Source organism: Acomys minous (genome assembly GCF_964271855.1).
Source record: "Acomys minous genome assembly, chromosome: 19".
NCBI lineage: Eukaryota > Metazoa > Chordata > Mammalia > Rodentia > Muridae > Acomys > Acomys minous.
In genome coordinates, this window is record NC_140499.1 from 57,376,430 (window position 1) to 57,394,501 (window position 18,072).

At 39.7% G+C, this 18,072-nt stretch overlaps 1 protein-coding gene across 8 annotated transcripts in view; it reads left to right on the forward strand.

Annotated features, from left to right (window-relative positions):
- The window catches only part of FBXW7 (F-box and WD repeat domain containing 7), a 167,466-nt gene that overhangs the window by 131,615 nt on the left and 17,779 nt on the right, over positions 1 to 18,072 (forward strand). For 7 of the 8 annotated variants that reach the window (XM_084768919.1, XM_084768918.1, XM_084768920.1 and 4 more), the window contains 2 exons: positions 11,933 to 12,015; positions 15,370 to 15,511. In XM_084768919.1, coding sequence (XP_084625045.1) covers positions 11,933 to 12,015; positions 15,370 to 15,511 — 225 coding nt within the window. Of the gene's footprint in view, positions 1 to 9,252; positions 9,694 to 11,932; positions 12,016 to 15,369; positions 15,512 to 18,072 lie in introns of those variants that run through there. The other variant, XM_084768921.1, reaches the window with a different exon arrangement.

Consider the following 18,072-nt stretch of genomic DNA (forward strand, 5'->3'; position numbering starts at 1 on the left):
GCACCTGCTGCTCTTGACAGGAACCTGGGTTGAGCTTTCAGTAGCTGCCTCTGGTATCTCAGCCACCTGGACCTCCAGCACGAGGGGATCTGACACCTGCTTTTGGCATCCACAGACTCCTGCATTCATGTGATATGCACAGAGACGAGCAGGTGCATGCACACACACATGTGCACATACACATTAAAAAAATAACATTTTGATTTTTAAATGTTCTTAAAGGAATTAGAAAAAGGAAGCAAACTTCATATGTTGTGAACAAGTTTGGGCTTTCTTCCTCTGCCCACTGGTGACTGTCCAGTCTTAATATATGTAATGCCAAGAATAAAGGAAGTTGCTCTGAGCAAGGGACATCAGTAGTTGTGTATCTTGATCTCACCTCCTTAGGTAAATTCATGCATGTAGTGTGTCAGTGAGCACGTACAGCTAGCTACCTGGTAGCTGGTTTGTCTCTTGTCTGTGTCTGCCATGGCTATGACACAGAGACCGTCCACGTATGACACCTTTGCATGTTGACACAGCTCGAGAAACGCCCTAGAATATCTGAACTACCAGTGTTTCTTGCCTTAACTTAGAGAACTCTATTTCGTTCTATGGTTGGAGGCCACGATTGGCGTGGGGTTGACTACCATATTTTTCTGTCCCTCGGGAAGTTAGTGAATTCTTGACCTCTTTCCTCACATGAAATAGGGGTCATCATCATGACCTCTTCTTCCTAAGCCTGTTGTACAGTTTTCAGGAGGTAATGAACAAAAGCACCTAGAAGGGGCCTGGCTTAGTGAGCTCTCTTCCGAGGGAACATTTTCCTTTATAAAAGCGCATCTTTGACTAAAAGGAGTTGCTTATTCAAACTAAAAAAGAATAATATACAAATATAGCCTCTTTGATTATAGCCACTGAAGGGACACTCAATCATTTTACATCTAGTGACTATTTTTCCCTTTATTGTTTTAGGGTAAAATATTATCACATGCATGTTCTAGAAATGTTTATCTCTTCATCTTTCTAATTATATGCATTGTCATATGACTTGAGGAATATGACCCAGCCACCCTCCTCGTCCAGATCCAGAGCAGTCTCAGATCACCCGCATCATGTGTCATCATGTGTGCATCATGTGTCCTCCATCCACACCTCCATGTGACTAGTGGAGTGAGAGCTGAGGATACCATTCCAGAAAAAAGAACCTTTGGAAGCTAGGAATCAACAGTCTAAAGTGATTCTCTAGACATCTGGGGTCCTCAAGTATTTATTGGTAGACATCTTTATCTTTAGACCATGGGCTAATTTTTAAAATGAATTTATAAATAGAAGATTATGTCAAACTCTTACTAATGGCTTGTCTATTTCCAGCAATGTGCTTTTGTATTCAAACTGTCTTTAGAGTCTTCTGAACAGGTAGGGGATCATGTAAGCGTTATGCTACTCATAATTCCTGCAATTTGTTAAATTATACACGCCGTAACTGCTTTAAATGTAAATTGGTGTTTTTGATATGAATATTTAGCACCTTCCTTTCTTTTTAAACATAGTGGGGTGATCGCTGGGCTCTTTCTTGCTCACTTGACAGTACCTCAGATGCTTGAGTACTTAGGAGAGTGAGGACGAGCATCAAAAGATTGCTCTGATGTGCATTCACAACGCTGGTGGTGCTTTGATGATTAGCCTACAACCAATGCAGAGTGGCTACTCAGTGTTTTAAGTAAGTGAAGAAACTTTGTATTCACAGGCATTATTCATGATTAGAGTTTCAGAAATTTGCTTAGCAGGCCAGCTGGAGCTATGTAGTGAGTGAGACTTTTGACTCAAAAAAAAAAAAAAAAAAGAAATTGAATAAAACTATATTGTTATTCTAAATTCTAGAAAATCACTGAGTTGATGAGAAGAAATGCCTATTTCTAAAAATTCAGTGTTTGAGTCTGACTTTCTGTATCTACCCACCAAATGTTGGCACCTGACCACAGTTGTCAAAGCCAACCATAGCAAACCACAGCGTTGTGGAGCAGATCTGATGACTACTTGTTGGCCAGGCCAGGGTAAGAGCACTTTGGTTGAAGGTCTCCTTTAACTGGAGGTTCTGTGATTGTGCTCTGTGTTCCTCTATGGTCACAGAGTAGTTGACGATGAAATGCCCTTTCAGCTCCAATAACTGAAGCTAAGAACATCTTTTATTGTAGTAGACATTTCCTAGGACAAACACTGGCAGATACCCAGACAGTATCAGTGGGTTATCTGAGCCCAGTTGCTCTCTAAAAAAGTAACTTGTCAAATGAGAACGTAGAGAGCAGAAGAGCAGTGAAGTAGGCCTGTAATGGTACATCCTGGTTCTCACAGAATTCAATTAGTAGATGTAAAGAGCCTTGAATGGTACTTACAAGTGGTACATGGTAATATATAATATAAATTACCGTGTCTCTTCGTGGGGGGTGTGTTCATGTTCAAATGAGGAGGTCAGAACTCAACATTGGGTACAGTCCCTTCTAGCTTAGTTTCTGAGACACCGCCTCTCACTGAGTCTGACCCAGACTTGGCTAGGCACTCTGGGCCGCCAGCTCCAGGGCTCTTCTATCTTCCCGGTCTTGCCCCAGCGCTAGCGTTGCAGACAGGTGCAGTCTCAGCTGGCCCGGCTTTTATGTACCAGGTGCCGGTGATGCAGACTCAGGTCCTGTGCTGTATGGCAGAGACCTGATTATATCTCTTACTTCAAAAAGTAACGGTCACCTTGTGATGACCTTCACCTTCACATTGCTGAGACTACACAAAAGACTATGGGGAGACGTTATTACAGGGAAGTTGTGTTAAGCCGTTCCATTTTAGAAGTCCCTTAATGATTCGCATTGCAGCCTGGCCTACAAAGTGAGTCCAGGACAGCCAAGGCTACACAGAGAAACCCTGTTTCAAAAACCAAAATGGGGGGCTGTAGAGATGGCTCAGAGGTTAAGAGCACTGCCTGTACTTCTAAAGGTCCTAAGTTCAATTCCCAGCAACCATATGGTGGCTCACAACCATCTACAATGAAATCTGGTGCCCTCTTCTGGTGTACATGCACGCAGAACACTGTATGCATAATAAATAAATAAATCTTAAAAAAAAAAAAAAAAGACTTGCATTGCACTTTCAAACTCTTGATTGTGTTCTAGAGATCTGTCATGTTCTGGCCTGTTTTCACCTCTCTGACTTTCACCTTTTACCATCACTTAGCATAGACACACTGCCCGTATCCTTGCTGAACCGGAACCTAGTCTCAACCCTACCATTTTGGCCGAAAAATTGTCTCCTAGGTGCTACCATTCCAAATGAATCTAGCTTTGTAGTTGCTCACTGGTTTCCTAGAACCCTGCTCAGTATATTGGGGCTGATATGAGCGTCCTCTGTTCATTCCCTAGTGTTTGCCTCCCTCCTCCCACAGAACATCTGCACTCCTTCCAAGTACAGTGCTCATGCACACACGGATGCTCAGAGGTCAAGCCTGTTTGTTTATGGACAGGTAAGGAAAGAAGGGGAAAGCTCATAGGGCATTTAGATGGCCACCATTAACATTACTGTACTCAGGGTTTTCTTCCCTCCTCCTCATGGGGCCTTTGTTGAACTTCAGTGTAGCCCTTTCCCAGTTTGGCATGTGATGAACAGTAGTGAGGTACATATTTTAGAAAGAAACTTTTGGGTCCTGAGGCATAGGAGAGAGAGGTATAAGGTAGGACAAGATGAAAAAATTCCAAGCAAACTATCCATTTTTGAATACTAAAGGTCGTATCCCTCTCTACCTCCCTGAGGTGCATTGAGGAGTATAGATAGCATTTTAATAATGGTTAGGAGATCCCTGTGCACCTCTCCCCCACTACACTGTATTCAAGAACACAACTTGCTTGTATATATCACTTCACATGTGAGTGTTGAAACAGAAAGACCCTTTATTAGTGTTTTCAACTAAAATTTTAAAAAGTGCAGTCTTCATGCCTACTTGCTGTAAGTTTTTCATGTACAGAAAGCTTGTGAGACTCTTAAATGAATTAAGGTAGATTGGCTAGTAAGTAAAGAACATTGTAACTTCACCATGAGCTGAGTGGTTCAGGGATAGGGCTGTGCGTGAGTTACCCTGAAATGACCCTGTTAAGAAAACCGATGAGAAGCCACACCCATTTCACTTCCATCAGTTGATGGTTGTATTCCAGAGTTTGGTCCACAAAAGGAGATTGGTGTGTGTGTGTGTGTGTGTGTGTGTGTATGTGTTAGTTATCATTTCTTTCTTTCTTTCTTTCTTTCTTTCTTTCTTTTTTTTTTTTTTTTTGGTTTTTCGAGACAGGGTTTCTCTGTGAAGCCTTGACTGTCCTGGACTCACTTTGTAGACCAGGCTGGCTTTGAACTCACAGCGATCTGCCTGCCTCTGCCTCCCGAGTGCTGGGATTAAAGGCATGCGCCACCACGCCCGGCTTAGTTATCATTTCTTAATTGCTTACTTATTATTTCTTAACTAGTGGGTTTTTAACCTAACTTTTTCTTCTCAGTTGTTGTCATCTTTTCCTCATTGCCACTTGCCTCAAATTTCCTACCTACAATAGAAGTATGGTTGTGAGGACAAGGGTGGCCATTCCACTGAGCTGAATAATTATAATGTTAGCTTGTATCTTGCATTTATAATTATTATCTGAATAGCAGAGCACATTTTAAAAAGCAATGTCTGATTATTTCTTTTAGCTCAGCTTGACCTACCACCTACATGTAATGGGAATTAGAAAGAGATATTGACCTCTGGCAAGTCCTGGCAAGGCACTCAGTCCTCAGCTTTGTCATCTGTTGATGGCAGATATCATTTGTAGGGTATGTGTTAGATATTGGATATTCACAGAGTCCTCACAGTTACTGTGAGTAAGTATCTGAGTAATACTGTTCATTACCAATTGAACTCACATGGCAAGTGACCAAGGGCACACTGGAGTTTAAGCCAAGGCTCCTCTGATTCTGCCTCTCAAGTCCGTCCCCACACAAAGGAAAGTCAGCTTAGATGGCTTCCAAGTCTACTTTGTAGCATATGGGTTGCTTCCTACTACTCAGGAATTTTTGTTGGTTCAATAGATAATAGGACTTTTACTTATTAGCTTTTAGCTTTTTTTAAATGCCCCAAACTTTATTGTCATAACTAATAACTACTTTAAGAAATTAGCTCCAGAGTTTTAAACACCTTGCAAAATGAACACAGGACTGATAGTCACAAGATTTCACATACATGAAAACTTTTCTTAAATATATTTGTCCTTCATAGCCAGCCCCAGTAAACCTGGAATGGGTAGAGAATATAGGATGGTAAATTGGATTCTAAGCCTTATATTGAAGCAAAATTAATTTCATCATTTCATGTTTTCCATGTGTGCTATTTACTATTTTGTTTTCCTTAAAGTCAACTTTTTTGCGACATTTTCTTTACTGAAAATATTACTATAAGAATAGGTTTACAATAAAAATTTAAAGGGAAACAACTAATATGCAAATTTGAGATGCTGGTATTACATTTAGATCTGATGTATAAGATGGAGAAACTCAGTCCTTGCCAGGTGAATCAGGATAGCTTGCATGCGTTGTTGTCAGCTTAGTATATATACAGTTTTATATTCATTTGCGGTTTGCTTTACTATGGCTACAACTTTTGTGTGTTATAAACTCCTCATTTGCGTCTTTCAGTTTTATTTTAAACTATGTATTATACTGTGTAACATTGGGGACTTTTAGTTATACATTAATATTATAGTGTTGGTTTAGTTAGAGAGTAGTTTCTGAAACTAGATTTTGGTATATTTTTAGAACTAATTTTATTAGGGGTTCTAAAAACTGTGTGTGTCCTTGTCCTTTCGTAATTTACTATACATTTAGTAGAAAAAGAAAAAGTCATAAATTATATACTGTCCTGTGCTTGCCATATTGTAAGAGCCGGCCAATTTCGAAATGAATGTAGGAAGTACCCTACTAGCCAGTGCCCTTGCTGTACACATCTGGATGCTGGGCCGCACACTCCCCTTTCTGACAGCACCTGCAGAGAACACTCCCATTGGCTTGGCACTTTTAGTTGGGAGCCTTTCAATATGAATTTACATCCTAGAAAGTTAATGACAGTGAGTTAGGAAAGTTTCAAAAGTTTGTTACAGCCTCAACATGTTTGGCATTCCTTTCTTTGATGTAGGAAATTTGAACTGTCTATAATCTAAATTCTGTGTGCAGAGCAAGAGAACTAGCAGTGGCAGGCAGTTTCCTGTTCCTTCCCAGAGCATACTGCTGTCATGTGACATCAAAACACACATCCTCTTACTATTGTAAGGTAGAAGTGTACTTTTAAATGTTAGCAAGGTAACTAAGAAAATAATGTTCATAGTACAATAAACATATAACTACTCAGTGTAGTGGATATTAAAAAACACACTTTACATATGTGTGCATTGCTAAATCATGCTTATGGTTACTACTGCTTGCTTTTGTGGCCAATTGTTTACAACAGTTTTGGTTACATACAATTTTTTCTGGGTGTCCTACAAACAACTGAGGTATGAACTTTTAAGGAGTATAATGCCAGAGTGCTGTGGCAGAAAAGTGCCAGGGCTAGTTAGCAGTGGTGTGGAGCAGTACTATAGCTGTGTGCCGAAGGTCAAGGCAAGGAGGATATGCGTTCACGCTTCCTTTTGTTGATACTGTGTGTGCATATGTCACTGGCATCATACACCGGAGGCTGCTTATTTTTTTCTCAGTATAGATTTTGTTTGTTTCTCTGCAACCACAACTAACTTTAACAAACTCGGTGATTCTAACCATTTGCTCTGAGAGAGTCCCTTCACTTGGACCAGCTGTGGGCTAACCGTTCCACGGCCACTATCTTATAGGCTTAGGCTCTGGGGCGGGGCATCTGTGTGCTGCTCGTTTCTGGAGTTACTGCTGGCATCCCCTTGGGTACATCCAACTCAAAGCTGTTCACCTGCTAACAGGTTTTAAGTAATGCTTATAGATTGTTAGTACAGAAATGCTTTTTCAAGAATAGGAAAATTATTGCCTGGCTGAAGTTACATGACATTTTACTTTACTGTCTGTGTTGAGGTGTTCATATGTAGTCTTGTGATAAGAAAAGATACAGTATGATTTCTAGTGATAGTACTTAAAGGGATGTTGGAAAAAACTTATTTACCTTGTTACTTTGAAATCTGATTAGGAAATTGGTTAGCTTTGCTTGATTAGTTCTTCACAGTTAAATTAACATTGTAAATTAAGTATTGGGAGAATTGTTTGAAAACTTGGTAAAGGAAAGTCATCATTAGTATTTATAACCGTACATATTTTTCACCTAAAGAATAAGTAAATAGAAGTCATTCTCAAGTGATAACCTTGATAGTTGAAGGAAATGGGGGAGATATAGACTTCCAAATGTATCATTTTGATAAACTTTTGTTAGAAAGTTTTTTTGTAACTTCATGGCCATAAGTTACTGCCATGTAACCATGAGAACATTCCTTTGATTAAATAGAATCAAGGTATTTTTCTTTAAATAGCATACATTTTGAGACCATATTCCATTTTACTAATGAATGTTAACCTCTGTTCTCAACTCAATATTTGCAAAAGGTTAATACATTTGGAGGTGGGCCACAGTCTTTGCCAACACTGAAGAGAACACCAGCCTAAGTCTACCCTTGACCACACTAAGCTTACCCAAGACAAGTTCTGCAGTAGGTTCCTGTTCCTTGTTAATTTTCCTTAGTAGTCTGGAACAAACAAGAAAGCTATATTTGCTGTTGGTGGTGGTTTTGTTTGTTTGTTTGTTTCCCTAAATCATGAAGCAGCTAGTAATTAAAGTTCTGTTTATCTTTTCCCAATTATTGGATTCTCCTCCCCTCCCCCAAAGTTAAAGATTTCAATTTAAAAAGAACTTCCCTTTGAAGGGAATGAGTCTTTTGCTAGGAGAAATAGCTCTTACTGAGCATGTGTGTACATATTGTATCTGAGGAGGAATGATGTAAGAACTAGGTAAATGTTTGAGAATGTAATAGACAGTAGAATATCATTTCTAGGAGAGAATCCAAGATGTGCATCTTCATACAATTTACATTATCTTATTTTCATTTGAAAGTAAATGGTATTGCATTGAATGTCTTAATTATAATGGTAAACATTTTTAAAATTGATATTTCATGTAGGGTTCTATTACCATGCAGGACTCTTAAAATATATTGCTTCAAATAGTGGATTCTTTTTCTGAAGAAACTAAGTACTCTAAATAACTATAGGCACATAGCTTCCTTGTAATAAAGAACATTAGTGGGGTGGGTAGGAGTTAATTAATGGGGCACTGGATAATAGCTTTCTTATCCAAGAATTCTTATCATCTCTTCCAAGGGCAGTTGTGTAGCAAGTTGCAAGATGAATGCCTAAATTTGTACAATAATTGTTCTAAGAAAAATGTTGCCTTTAGGCAAAGTTAGTTTCCTTATTATTACATAAAATTCCTTTTTAATGCTAGGCGATGTGCATTGTCACAATCTTTTTTTTTTTTTTTTTTTTTTAGGTAAAAGTCCACTACCTCCTGTTGACTCAGTGGACGAATGTCAGGGCCTTCCCCAGTAAGCAGAGGCATAGGGAGAAAGTAGCCTTCAGACAAACATCATGCATTAGATAGAACTGGTTCATTTTTAATGATAATCCTCCTTGGTTCCAAGAATCACTGGTAGTTATCTTGAAAACTATATTTAAAAATATATATGGTAAAGCATAAGAAATATTTTCATTAAATCTTAATATAGGAGACATGCCAGCTGAAATATATCTTATATTACATAATTTCTATAAAAGAATCCTTATGCTCCAAACTAGTTTATTTTATTGGCAGTTCCCCCAAGAATACTTAATTTTTCCCTTTGGAATTGCCCACATCGGACTGTCCAAACTACTTGAAGAATATGACCAGCCTCTGCCAAGTCTATACAGTAGGATGACAGTTAATGAAAATAGCCTGCTTTGCCTCTGCTGAGGGGCAGGGGTTACCCAAATACATTTCATTTTCAAAATGTTTCTGGGAGGACTTATTTGTGGTAATGCCGATTGCTATTTAGAACCGTCAAAAATGTGGGCTTTACAAAACACAAAAATAATGTCCTGAAAGTTTGGAAAGGGAGAAGGGCTGTGGTGTGGGGGCGGTCCCTGCTGCCCACGTCCGCCCTCTGCTCAGTGCGTTGTGTGCTTACGGGCTCCCTGGAGCAGATCACCATATAATTGATGTGCAGTCTGCATTGCTGAACCCTGGACTGCACCATTCTGTGTTCAAGGGAAGATGTAATCTGATCCCGCTGCTGCTGAGGGAGGAATCTGTTCAGTCAAGGCTTTGACAGGGCATAGTCTCCTCCAATAATCTTGTGGGTTCTCGCTCATTATTCCCCGAGTTCTCCTCAGTGGAGCTGCATGCGTGTGTGCGTCCCGAGCAGCGTTCTGGTTCTGAGCTGCGTCTGCTGGTGCTGTGGAGGTTTGCTGCCGGTTCCGCTGCCTAATCTTCCTTTTCTGGCGTGCCTGAGCATGTCCACGTTAGAATCTGTGACATACCTACCTGAAAAGGGGTTATATTGTCAGAGACTGCCAAGCAGCCGGACACACGGGGGCACAGAATCCCTGAAGGGGAAAAATACAGAAAATATGGGTTTCTACGGCACATTAAAAATGATTTTTTACAAAGTAAGTAATCTGTTTTCTTCCTGTGCTGTGTGATTGTGCGTGCGTGTGTGTGTGTGTGTGTGTGTGTGTGTGTGTGTGTGTGTATGTGTGTGTGCCTGCCTGAGAAGGAAAATCTGTATCATCAGAGATGGCTGCAGTATCCTCTAATTTTGGTGGGTGGCTGGATGTCTGGTATTCTGTTTTATTTCATGAATGTTGTAAGCAACTATGGAACGGCAGTGTGAGCTGGGAGAAGCTTTAAAATAAAATGTATATTTCCGTCTGAGAATTTTTCACTGCAAATGTATCCAGACTTCAGAAATGTGGCTCCGTTAAATGCTGACCTGGAAATACTCAGCCTCACTTGGCTTTTCGTGAGCCTTTCCGTTCAGTTTCCTGTACCGTAGACATATGTATGTGCCCATTAGTTAACTCTTGAAGTGTAGTCACTCAGATGTGTGGGGTCTACATTTGAAGAGATTGTACTACTTGTGGTACCTTAAAAAAAATTACCCAATTAATTTTTGGTCGTAAAGTCAATATTTTCAGTTAGTAGTACAGTATGTAGAAGACTTGTTTAGTCATTTGCAAGGTGCTTTGCTTTATAAAACAATTTAAATATAAACCTTTTTTCAGTGATTTCCTTGATACATGTTTTAAATATTTTATTTATTGAAAGATTCCAGATGGAAATAAAGTTTGCTTTTAGTGGCAGATGGCATTTGTACCAGCATATTTACAAGACATTCTGGGAAGTTCTGAAAGCCAGTGTTACTGGCTTAATTCAGATGAGTATCAGAGACTCTCAAAATAATCGTGAAGTCAGTTATCAAGTTCTGTACTGACTGGCCTTCTGATGGGTTCATTTGGGTATATGTTCATATCTGTGGGTCTGTGAGTTCTACACGTACCTACGTGTTACAGCGTTTACATGATTTTATGTTTGTTTTTTGATAAAATTATTTACAAAGAGAAAGAAATAATATATTTTGGAGATTGTCTTTAAATGATACGAGTATAGAAACTTCCAGAGGGAAGAAAGCAGGCCAGTTCCATTCCCCCCAGTAGGCATCTTAAGAATTAAGGTATAAAAAACTGTGCATAAGCTTCTTCAACCTTGGCAGCCCCACATCACCCAGTGGTGACTGGAAGACTCTGTCCACGATGATAAGAAGTCCTTGCTGTCCCATCGCAGAGTTAGAGTCTTTTTAGTGTTTTTAGTATTTACAGTGTATGTACTGTGTTCCATGTGTTCCTGTGTGAAGCACTTGGTAGGAAAGTGATGCTGCTGCAAAATAGGGGTTCCGCCTTGCTATAAAAATAAAGATAGCTATCTCCCCATACCTTACAGTAAGACAGTAGCTAGTGAGTGCATGCAAATCCAAGAGGGGCTGTTGAAATGACAAAAAAAAAATGGACCTTAAAGGTCTTATTTTTTGGTTATGAAATATGCATATAGTCAAATGTCCTATATTAACTCAATGAAATACAAAAATAAATATTTCAATATTGACATTGACAAAATGCAATTTTGGATGTATTGATATCATAACACAGCATAGTGAGAACCTTTAGGATGTACGTGTTGGACATGTCTTATATGTGATATATCTTAGTCATAACTCACTCTTAAAATCCTTCCGTTGTTCCAGGAGTATTTTATCCTGAGTATGGGCTGTGTACTCTGCATGTAGCAGTTGATGACTTTTCCTTCAGCTTTATTGTAGCAGAGGCAGATTCTCTGCTGTTAGGGACTTACTAATTGCTTTCTCTTTATTATAATCACTATTCAAGATTAGCTTATTCATGTTGCTCTCTACCTTCGTATAGTAATACAAATGTTTGAAATTCAGTTATTCATATTTCTGGTTATGAAAATTTTTAATTTTTAGGGAAAAATGAAGATTAGTAAGGAAGACATGTTAAATAAACATGGTTCTTTTCTGTGTGTGCTAATAAATGTTTCTTGTTATTAAACTGAAAAATATGAAAAGTATATAACACTCTGAGGATACGATATTAGTTTCTCACCAAACACCGTTCCCAACAGAATACCAAGGAAACATTACCTATCTGGTCTATAAGAGTTAAAGCAAATAGGAGAAACTAGGTAGTACATTTTTTGCTTAACCTACCATTAATAACCATTGTAGGAACATGTAAATTTAACAGTTGTAAAATATTAGCATGCAAACTCAGAGTCTGATAAAGGGCCAGGTAATTAAAAAAAAATTTTTTTTTTATCTGTTTTACCTTATAGATGAAAAGAAAGTTGGACCATGGTTCTGAGGTCCGGTCCTTTTCTTTGGGAAAGAAACCATGCAAAGTCTCAGATTACACCAGGTAACGCTGAGTAGAGGGGAGGTGGGATGCCATTTGAAAGCATTGCTTTGGATTTGTTTTCATAGATTAATGATGCTTCTGTATTCGGTGTTGTTGGCTGTTCTAACGTATTTTGACGTTACAGAAATGGGGAAGGGCGGCAGTCTGAACCCAAGCAGGAGGAGAAGGGCTGCCTCTGCCCATTTTGCACTTTCCTACTAATGCACTGATGGAGACACATGCAGGAGTTCTTTGAACAACATTTTAAAGTCACAATTTTGGGGACTTCTAAACAGTAAACCATGAGATCTGAATGTGAGGAAATGTCTGTAGTTACTATAGCAACTGCTGTTCTAGGGTAGATTCTTACATATACCAAATCAAAGATAAATTTATTAGAGTGAGGTAACTCTCCCGGTTACTAACTAAATCTTACTTCATGGGATGAATGTGTTAGAAACCCCCATTTATTGGCTTGATGGGTTTTATGTTTTAACACATACATTTCTACACTTGTAGAATAGTTTCCATAACAACTAAATACAAGTGTAGTCTTGTTTCCTGCTTCACTCCATCATTTTTGGATTTTGCCTCAGTATAAAACTTTGCCCACTCTCAAGCTAATTAGGCTAACTTAAGCACAATATCTCATTTCCCAGCCAATTAAAAATGGCTTTGGACATTACTTGGAACTCTGTATTCTAAATTTTAAATGACAAAAGTATCTAAAGAATCTTTGTGGTACCCTTCCTCTCCGTGCGCCCCATTTGAATAACTGGTCAGAGTGAACAATAGAAATTCTAGAAGGACATTGTGGTTATGGCTTTCTATTTCCTAAAGCATTTCATTTTATTTGTATTCTATAAAATAGGATAAAATTAACATTGCCTAGATACAGGTTTTTTTTTTTAACATTAGTACAGATTGTAACTCCCAGTTTGTTTTTGTTTTATTCAATTGTGGAAATATTTTTAACGCTCCTTTGTAAAATTAGGAAGCTCTGGAGAGATGGTGCAAAGAAGAAAGCTTCCTTCTCCCCGTCGGACGGTCTCGCTGTTTTGGGCACTTCCACCAGAGGGTGTGGAGGGCTAGAGAGACAGCTGAATTATCCGTTTCATTTTGCTTTTTCTCCTAACCTTGATAATATATCTCTCAGATGCAAAAGTAGAGTTTAATGTTAAACTAATGGTAAATGTAATTTTTAATGCACAGATTTCACTCAGCCTACACTATTTTAGTCTTCTAGTAAAGACATACTAGCAAAACAAAAATATTAAATGTTCAGTTGTTTTAGAATGGAATTTGTGGTACACAATACATTTTCATAAAATTTTAGTTGCTTACTTTTTATATTGAGAAAGCACTGGCCTTTTAACAAGGACTCATACTAAAGCAGAGTTAGAACCAATACATATTTACGTCCATGTCTTTGGGGCAGTCTTGTCAGTCGCTAACATATATGTTTGATATTTAGTAATGCTCTGGACAGATAATAAGATGAAACTCGTTTTGTTGTCCCATGTCTCCCCCTCCTTAGGAAATTTTAACTATTAACACATCCTGTCTTATTTTGAAGGGGAAAAAACCCTGAATTTGCTTTTGAACTCTAAAGAAGGAAGCATTGATTTACTTATCGAATATTAGAGATCATCAAACAGATATTAAAAGACTCGGAGGGTGCAGGCATGAAGATTTTTTTCTATAAAAGACAGTACTTTAGGAATCATTTTAAAAATTGAAAGTTGCTTCATTAGCAATCTGTCAGATATTGGTAATCAGTTGTTAATGTACAGCTTTATGCGCTCTTTTGGGTTTCTTTTGATTCTTGTTTTTGTTTTTGTTTTTTAATTTGAAACAAATTCCCTATAGCCCAGCCTGGCCTGGAACTCAGTATGTAGCCCAGGCTTGCCTTGATCTTGGGGGCAGCCCTGTGACCTCACCCTCAAGTTCCCCGATAACAGGTGTAAGCTGGCTGCTCTTTGGACTTGAAGCCCTTGATTATCGTAGCTCTGTGCGCTGCAGGCTCTTTCACAGATGGACTTTGCTGAGCAGATCTTGTCCCTTCAGTGCCGCCTGTGAGGCAGCAGTGCTTCCATTGCTCCAACCTGAGACGCTCAAGCCAGCTTGGAGGAGCCACTGCCCAAGACACTGGCGGATGGGACTGTCTTCTTCCTGCTGCTCATCAGCAGAGAAACAGTTCCAGGGCTTGATCAGAAGCACTGTACTCGGCTCTGTATTCATTTGTTTAGTTTTTTCATTATCTCAAAGACAAATTATTAGATAAGAATGTTTCTTTCTTTTTTTTTAAGATTTATTTATTTATCATGTATACAGTATTTCCCCTGCATGTGTGCCTGCAGGCCAGAAGAGGGCACCAGATCTCATTATAGATGGTTGTGAGCCACCATGTGGTTGCTGGGAATTGAACTCAGGACCTTTGAAGAGCAGACAGTGCTCTTAACCTCTGAGCCCGGATAAGAATGTTTCACCTATCTCTTTTCACTTAATTTTTCCTGAAAGTTCTCTACTTCTTTTGAAAAACTGCATGTCTCATCAAGGCTGACTACTACCAGGTACTGAGGCTCAACTTAATAAATGCCTATTTAAAATCAACAGACGATAAATATTGTAAATTTTAATGCATCTGGGGAAAATATGTAAGCAGTGAAATCCAAACTATTTTTTACCTCTGAAATATTGGTAACATTAATGCTTTTTTATAAAGAAAATCTAAACTTTATGTGCTTGAAGGCCAATTATAGAAGTAGGAGCTGTATGCTTTAAGGCCGTGTTTGTTTGCATGCTTAGTCACTTCCTCACTCACTCACTCATTGTTAGGCTTGGACCCACCAGCCCGTGTCTACTTAGCCTTTGGGCTGCTACTCATTGCACCTGCAGCCCTAAAAATACTTACGAGCAACGAAGAGGTGTGTGGTAGAGTCTTTCATTGCGTTGCCAGTAACATTGCTGGGTTAGTGGTAGGGAGGAAACATGTTGTCCTCGTCATCATCATCATCATCACTGGGGTGGTGATAGGGAAGAAACGTTGTTGCTACAGTAGGGCCAAATGTGGCACACATCTTCTATTTTAGGCATTGAAGACTTTTGAAGCAGAATTGTAAATTCAGAGCTAGCGTGAGTGACACAGAAGGTTCGATGCTAACTTTGACTGCATAGTGTGATCATCTGCAGAGCAGGAGAAAAAGAGAATAGCAAAGTAGGCTTTGTGTATCCCTGCCCGCTGAGAGTAGGCAGCAGAAAGGATTGCTGTACTGATGTTGGAAGAACACCAGACCATTATTCTGATTAAATCAGAGTTCGTAGTTCTTAAGACCTATCTTTGCTTCTACTCTTATACTTTTATTTATTTTTTAGTACCACTGGGCTTGTACCATGTTCAGCAACACCAACAACTTTCGGGGACCTGAGAGCAGCCAATGGGCAAGGGCAGCAACGACGCAGAATTACATCTGTCCAGCCGCCCACAGGCCTCCAAGAGTGGCTGAAGATGTTTCAGGTGACTGTGTGAACACTGTTGAAATGCTTCACTCAATTACTTGAGGAAGGGGGTGGGAGTACAGAATCATTCGGCCACTACAAAAAAGGAGTGTGTTCGGTGCTGTGCCATTTATGAGCATTGGAAACATTGCACTAAGTGAAAGAAGCCAGATGTAAAAGGAAATGTTCATTAATAAGAGACTGGGCTGGAGAGATGGCTCAGCGGTTAAGAGCACTGGCTGCTTTTCCAAATGTCCTGAGTTCAATTCCCAGCAACCACATGGTGGCTCACAGCCATCTATAATGAGATCTGGTGCCCTCTTCTGGCCTGCTGGCTCACATGCAGGCAGAATACTATATAAATAATAAATAAATCTTTAAAAAATAAAATCAAAAGGGACAGAAAATAGGTTAGTGATTGCCAGGAAGAAAGGGGAAAGGGCTGGGGGTTCCTGCTAAGAGCTGTGTAGTGTTTTGTTGGGGTATGGTGATAGAACTGTTCTGGACCTGCGTAGGGGTCGTGATCATCCAGAAAGGCAGGCATCCTCGGATTCCCTAAGTGAACACTTAAGACAGCAAGCCTGTTATGTGACACACATGTCTTTCAAAATGAAAGTACAGTGCTCGGTTTGTATAAGTGTGTATTTACATATTTTATTACTTTTAAACATAAGATGTTTATTGTTTGTGTTTGGATTTCTGTGTTGTTGACCATATTCTTGTTTCCTGAACACATTTCTTGTAAGTTAGGAATGTGAGGTTAATTTAGGAAATGCATCAGCCAGTCACTGGCGGAAACTTAACCTTCACTACTTCCCCAGTAGAGGTGGCTTAGTGACTTCCCTCCATGCCTTTCTCCCTTATTCCTTCAGTCTGCTCAATTTCCAATTTACTGGGAAGATTAGTTTCCTTGAATACTGTGGGTTTGATAACTTCAAGTTAGTAGGATTGTCTTTCCTCACTGAGAATGATAGGCTAAACCAAGAGCTTACAGAACAGCTGTCACAGATGAAGTACTCAACAGTTCTTTCCAGACAATAATTAACAAATCATGAACGTACCTGATGCTAGCCACCATGTTAATATAAGATGAACACATTTCCACTGCCTCGGGCTGCTTGAATTGTTGGGTATGTAATGAACACATAAGGAAATTATTATAATTTGAAAAGATATGTTGACTCATTTCAGATATTTAAGAATTCCTGTTATGTAAATCCTAACACTTTAAATACTTAGGTGCTGTACGTGTATGTGTATGTAACTTGCTTTTGTCTAGAGCTGGAAAACTTACTGGAAGTGGTGTGGTTTTAGATGGGCTTTCAGACTGTTGTGTGCCTTCTGGTGATTCCTGAAATAATAGCACAGTGGGTTGGGGCGGGTGGAGCTGGCAGGTATGGATCCACAGTTCTGAATAGGGTTTGGTTTTTCCTCAGATAATAGATGAGGTGGCAGGTGCAGGGGAGGGGAATCCTTTTGATGTCTGGTAGGTAGCACCCATCCAAACAGCCTTCAAACTGTTGGTTGGAAAAAAGCTTCCTGTGAGTTCACAGAAATAATGTGGAATTAAAGAAAATGTTTTCCTCAAGATATTCTGTAGCAACAAAGGTCAACCTGACACGGTGGAACCGACCTTGCTCTTCTCAGGTCCGAGTCTGTCTCTGATGTGCCCCAGGCCTGTTGTCGTCCACTGCCCTTATCTAGCTAGGGTTTTATTGCTGGGAAGAGACACCACGACCACAGCAACTCTTATAAAGGACAACATTGAATTGGGGTTGGCTCACAGTTTCAGATGGTTAGTCAGTCCGTTATCATCATGGCAAGAAACTTGACACTGTGCAGGTAGACATGGTGCTGGAGAAGGAGCTGGGAGTTTTCCATCTTGATCTGCATGCAGCAGAAGACTGTGACACACTTCCTGCAACAAGGCCACATCTCCTAATAATGCCACTCCCTATGGGCCAAGCATTCAACACATGAGGCTATGGGGGCCAGTCCTATTCAAAATGCTGCATTGTTGTACTGGATGGTTTTGTGTCAACTTGACACAAGCCAGAGTCATCAGAGAGAAAGGAGCATCATTTGAGGAAATAACTCCATGAGATCCCACTGTAAGGCATTTTCTCAATTAGTGATCATTAGGAGAAGACACAGCCCACTGTGGATGGTGCCCTGGGCAGATGGGCCTGGATTCTATAAGAAAGCAGGCTGAGCAAGCCAGTAAGCATGACCTCTGTCAGCTTTGCCTCCAGCATCCTGTCCTGTTTGAGTTTCTGAATTCCTTTAATAATGAACAGTAATATGGAAATGTAAGCCAAATAAACCCTTCTCTCTCCAACTTACTGTTTTTCATCACAGAAATAGAAACCCTAACTAACACAGCCCTGTTTGTTGTTGTTGTGTTGTTTCTAGGTTAGTGCCAAACTAACTAGACCTGAGTCACTTGCCTAGAGGCCTGTGATGCTTCAGTGCCAATCTTATAGACAGCCACAGCTCCATAACAGAGTAGGGTGGTGTGAGCTGACCTATGAGGGATAATGAAACTGGCAGTCTTTCTGCAAATAGGCGATTGGGCCATTT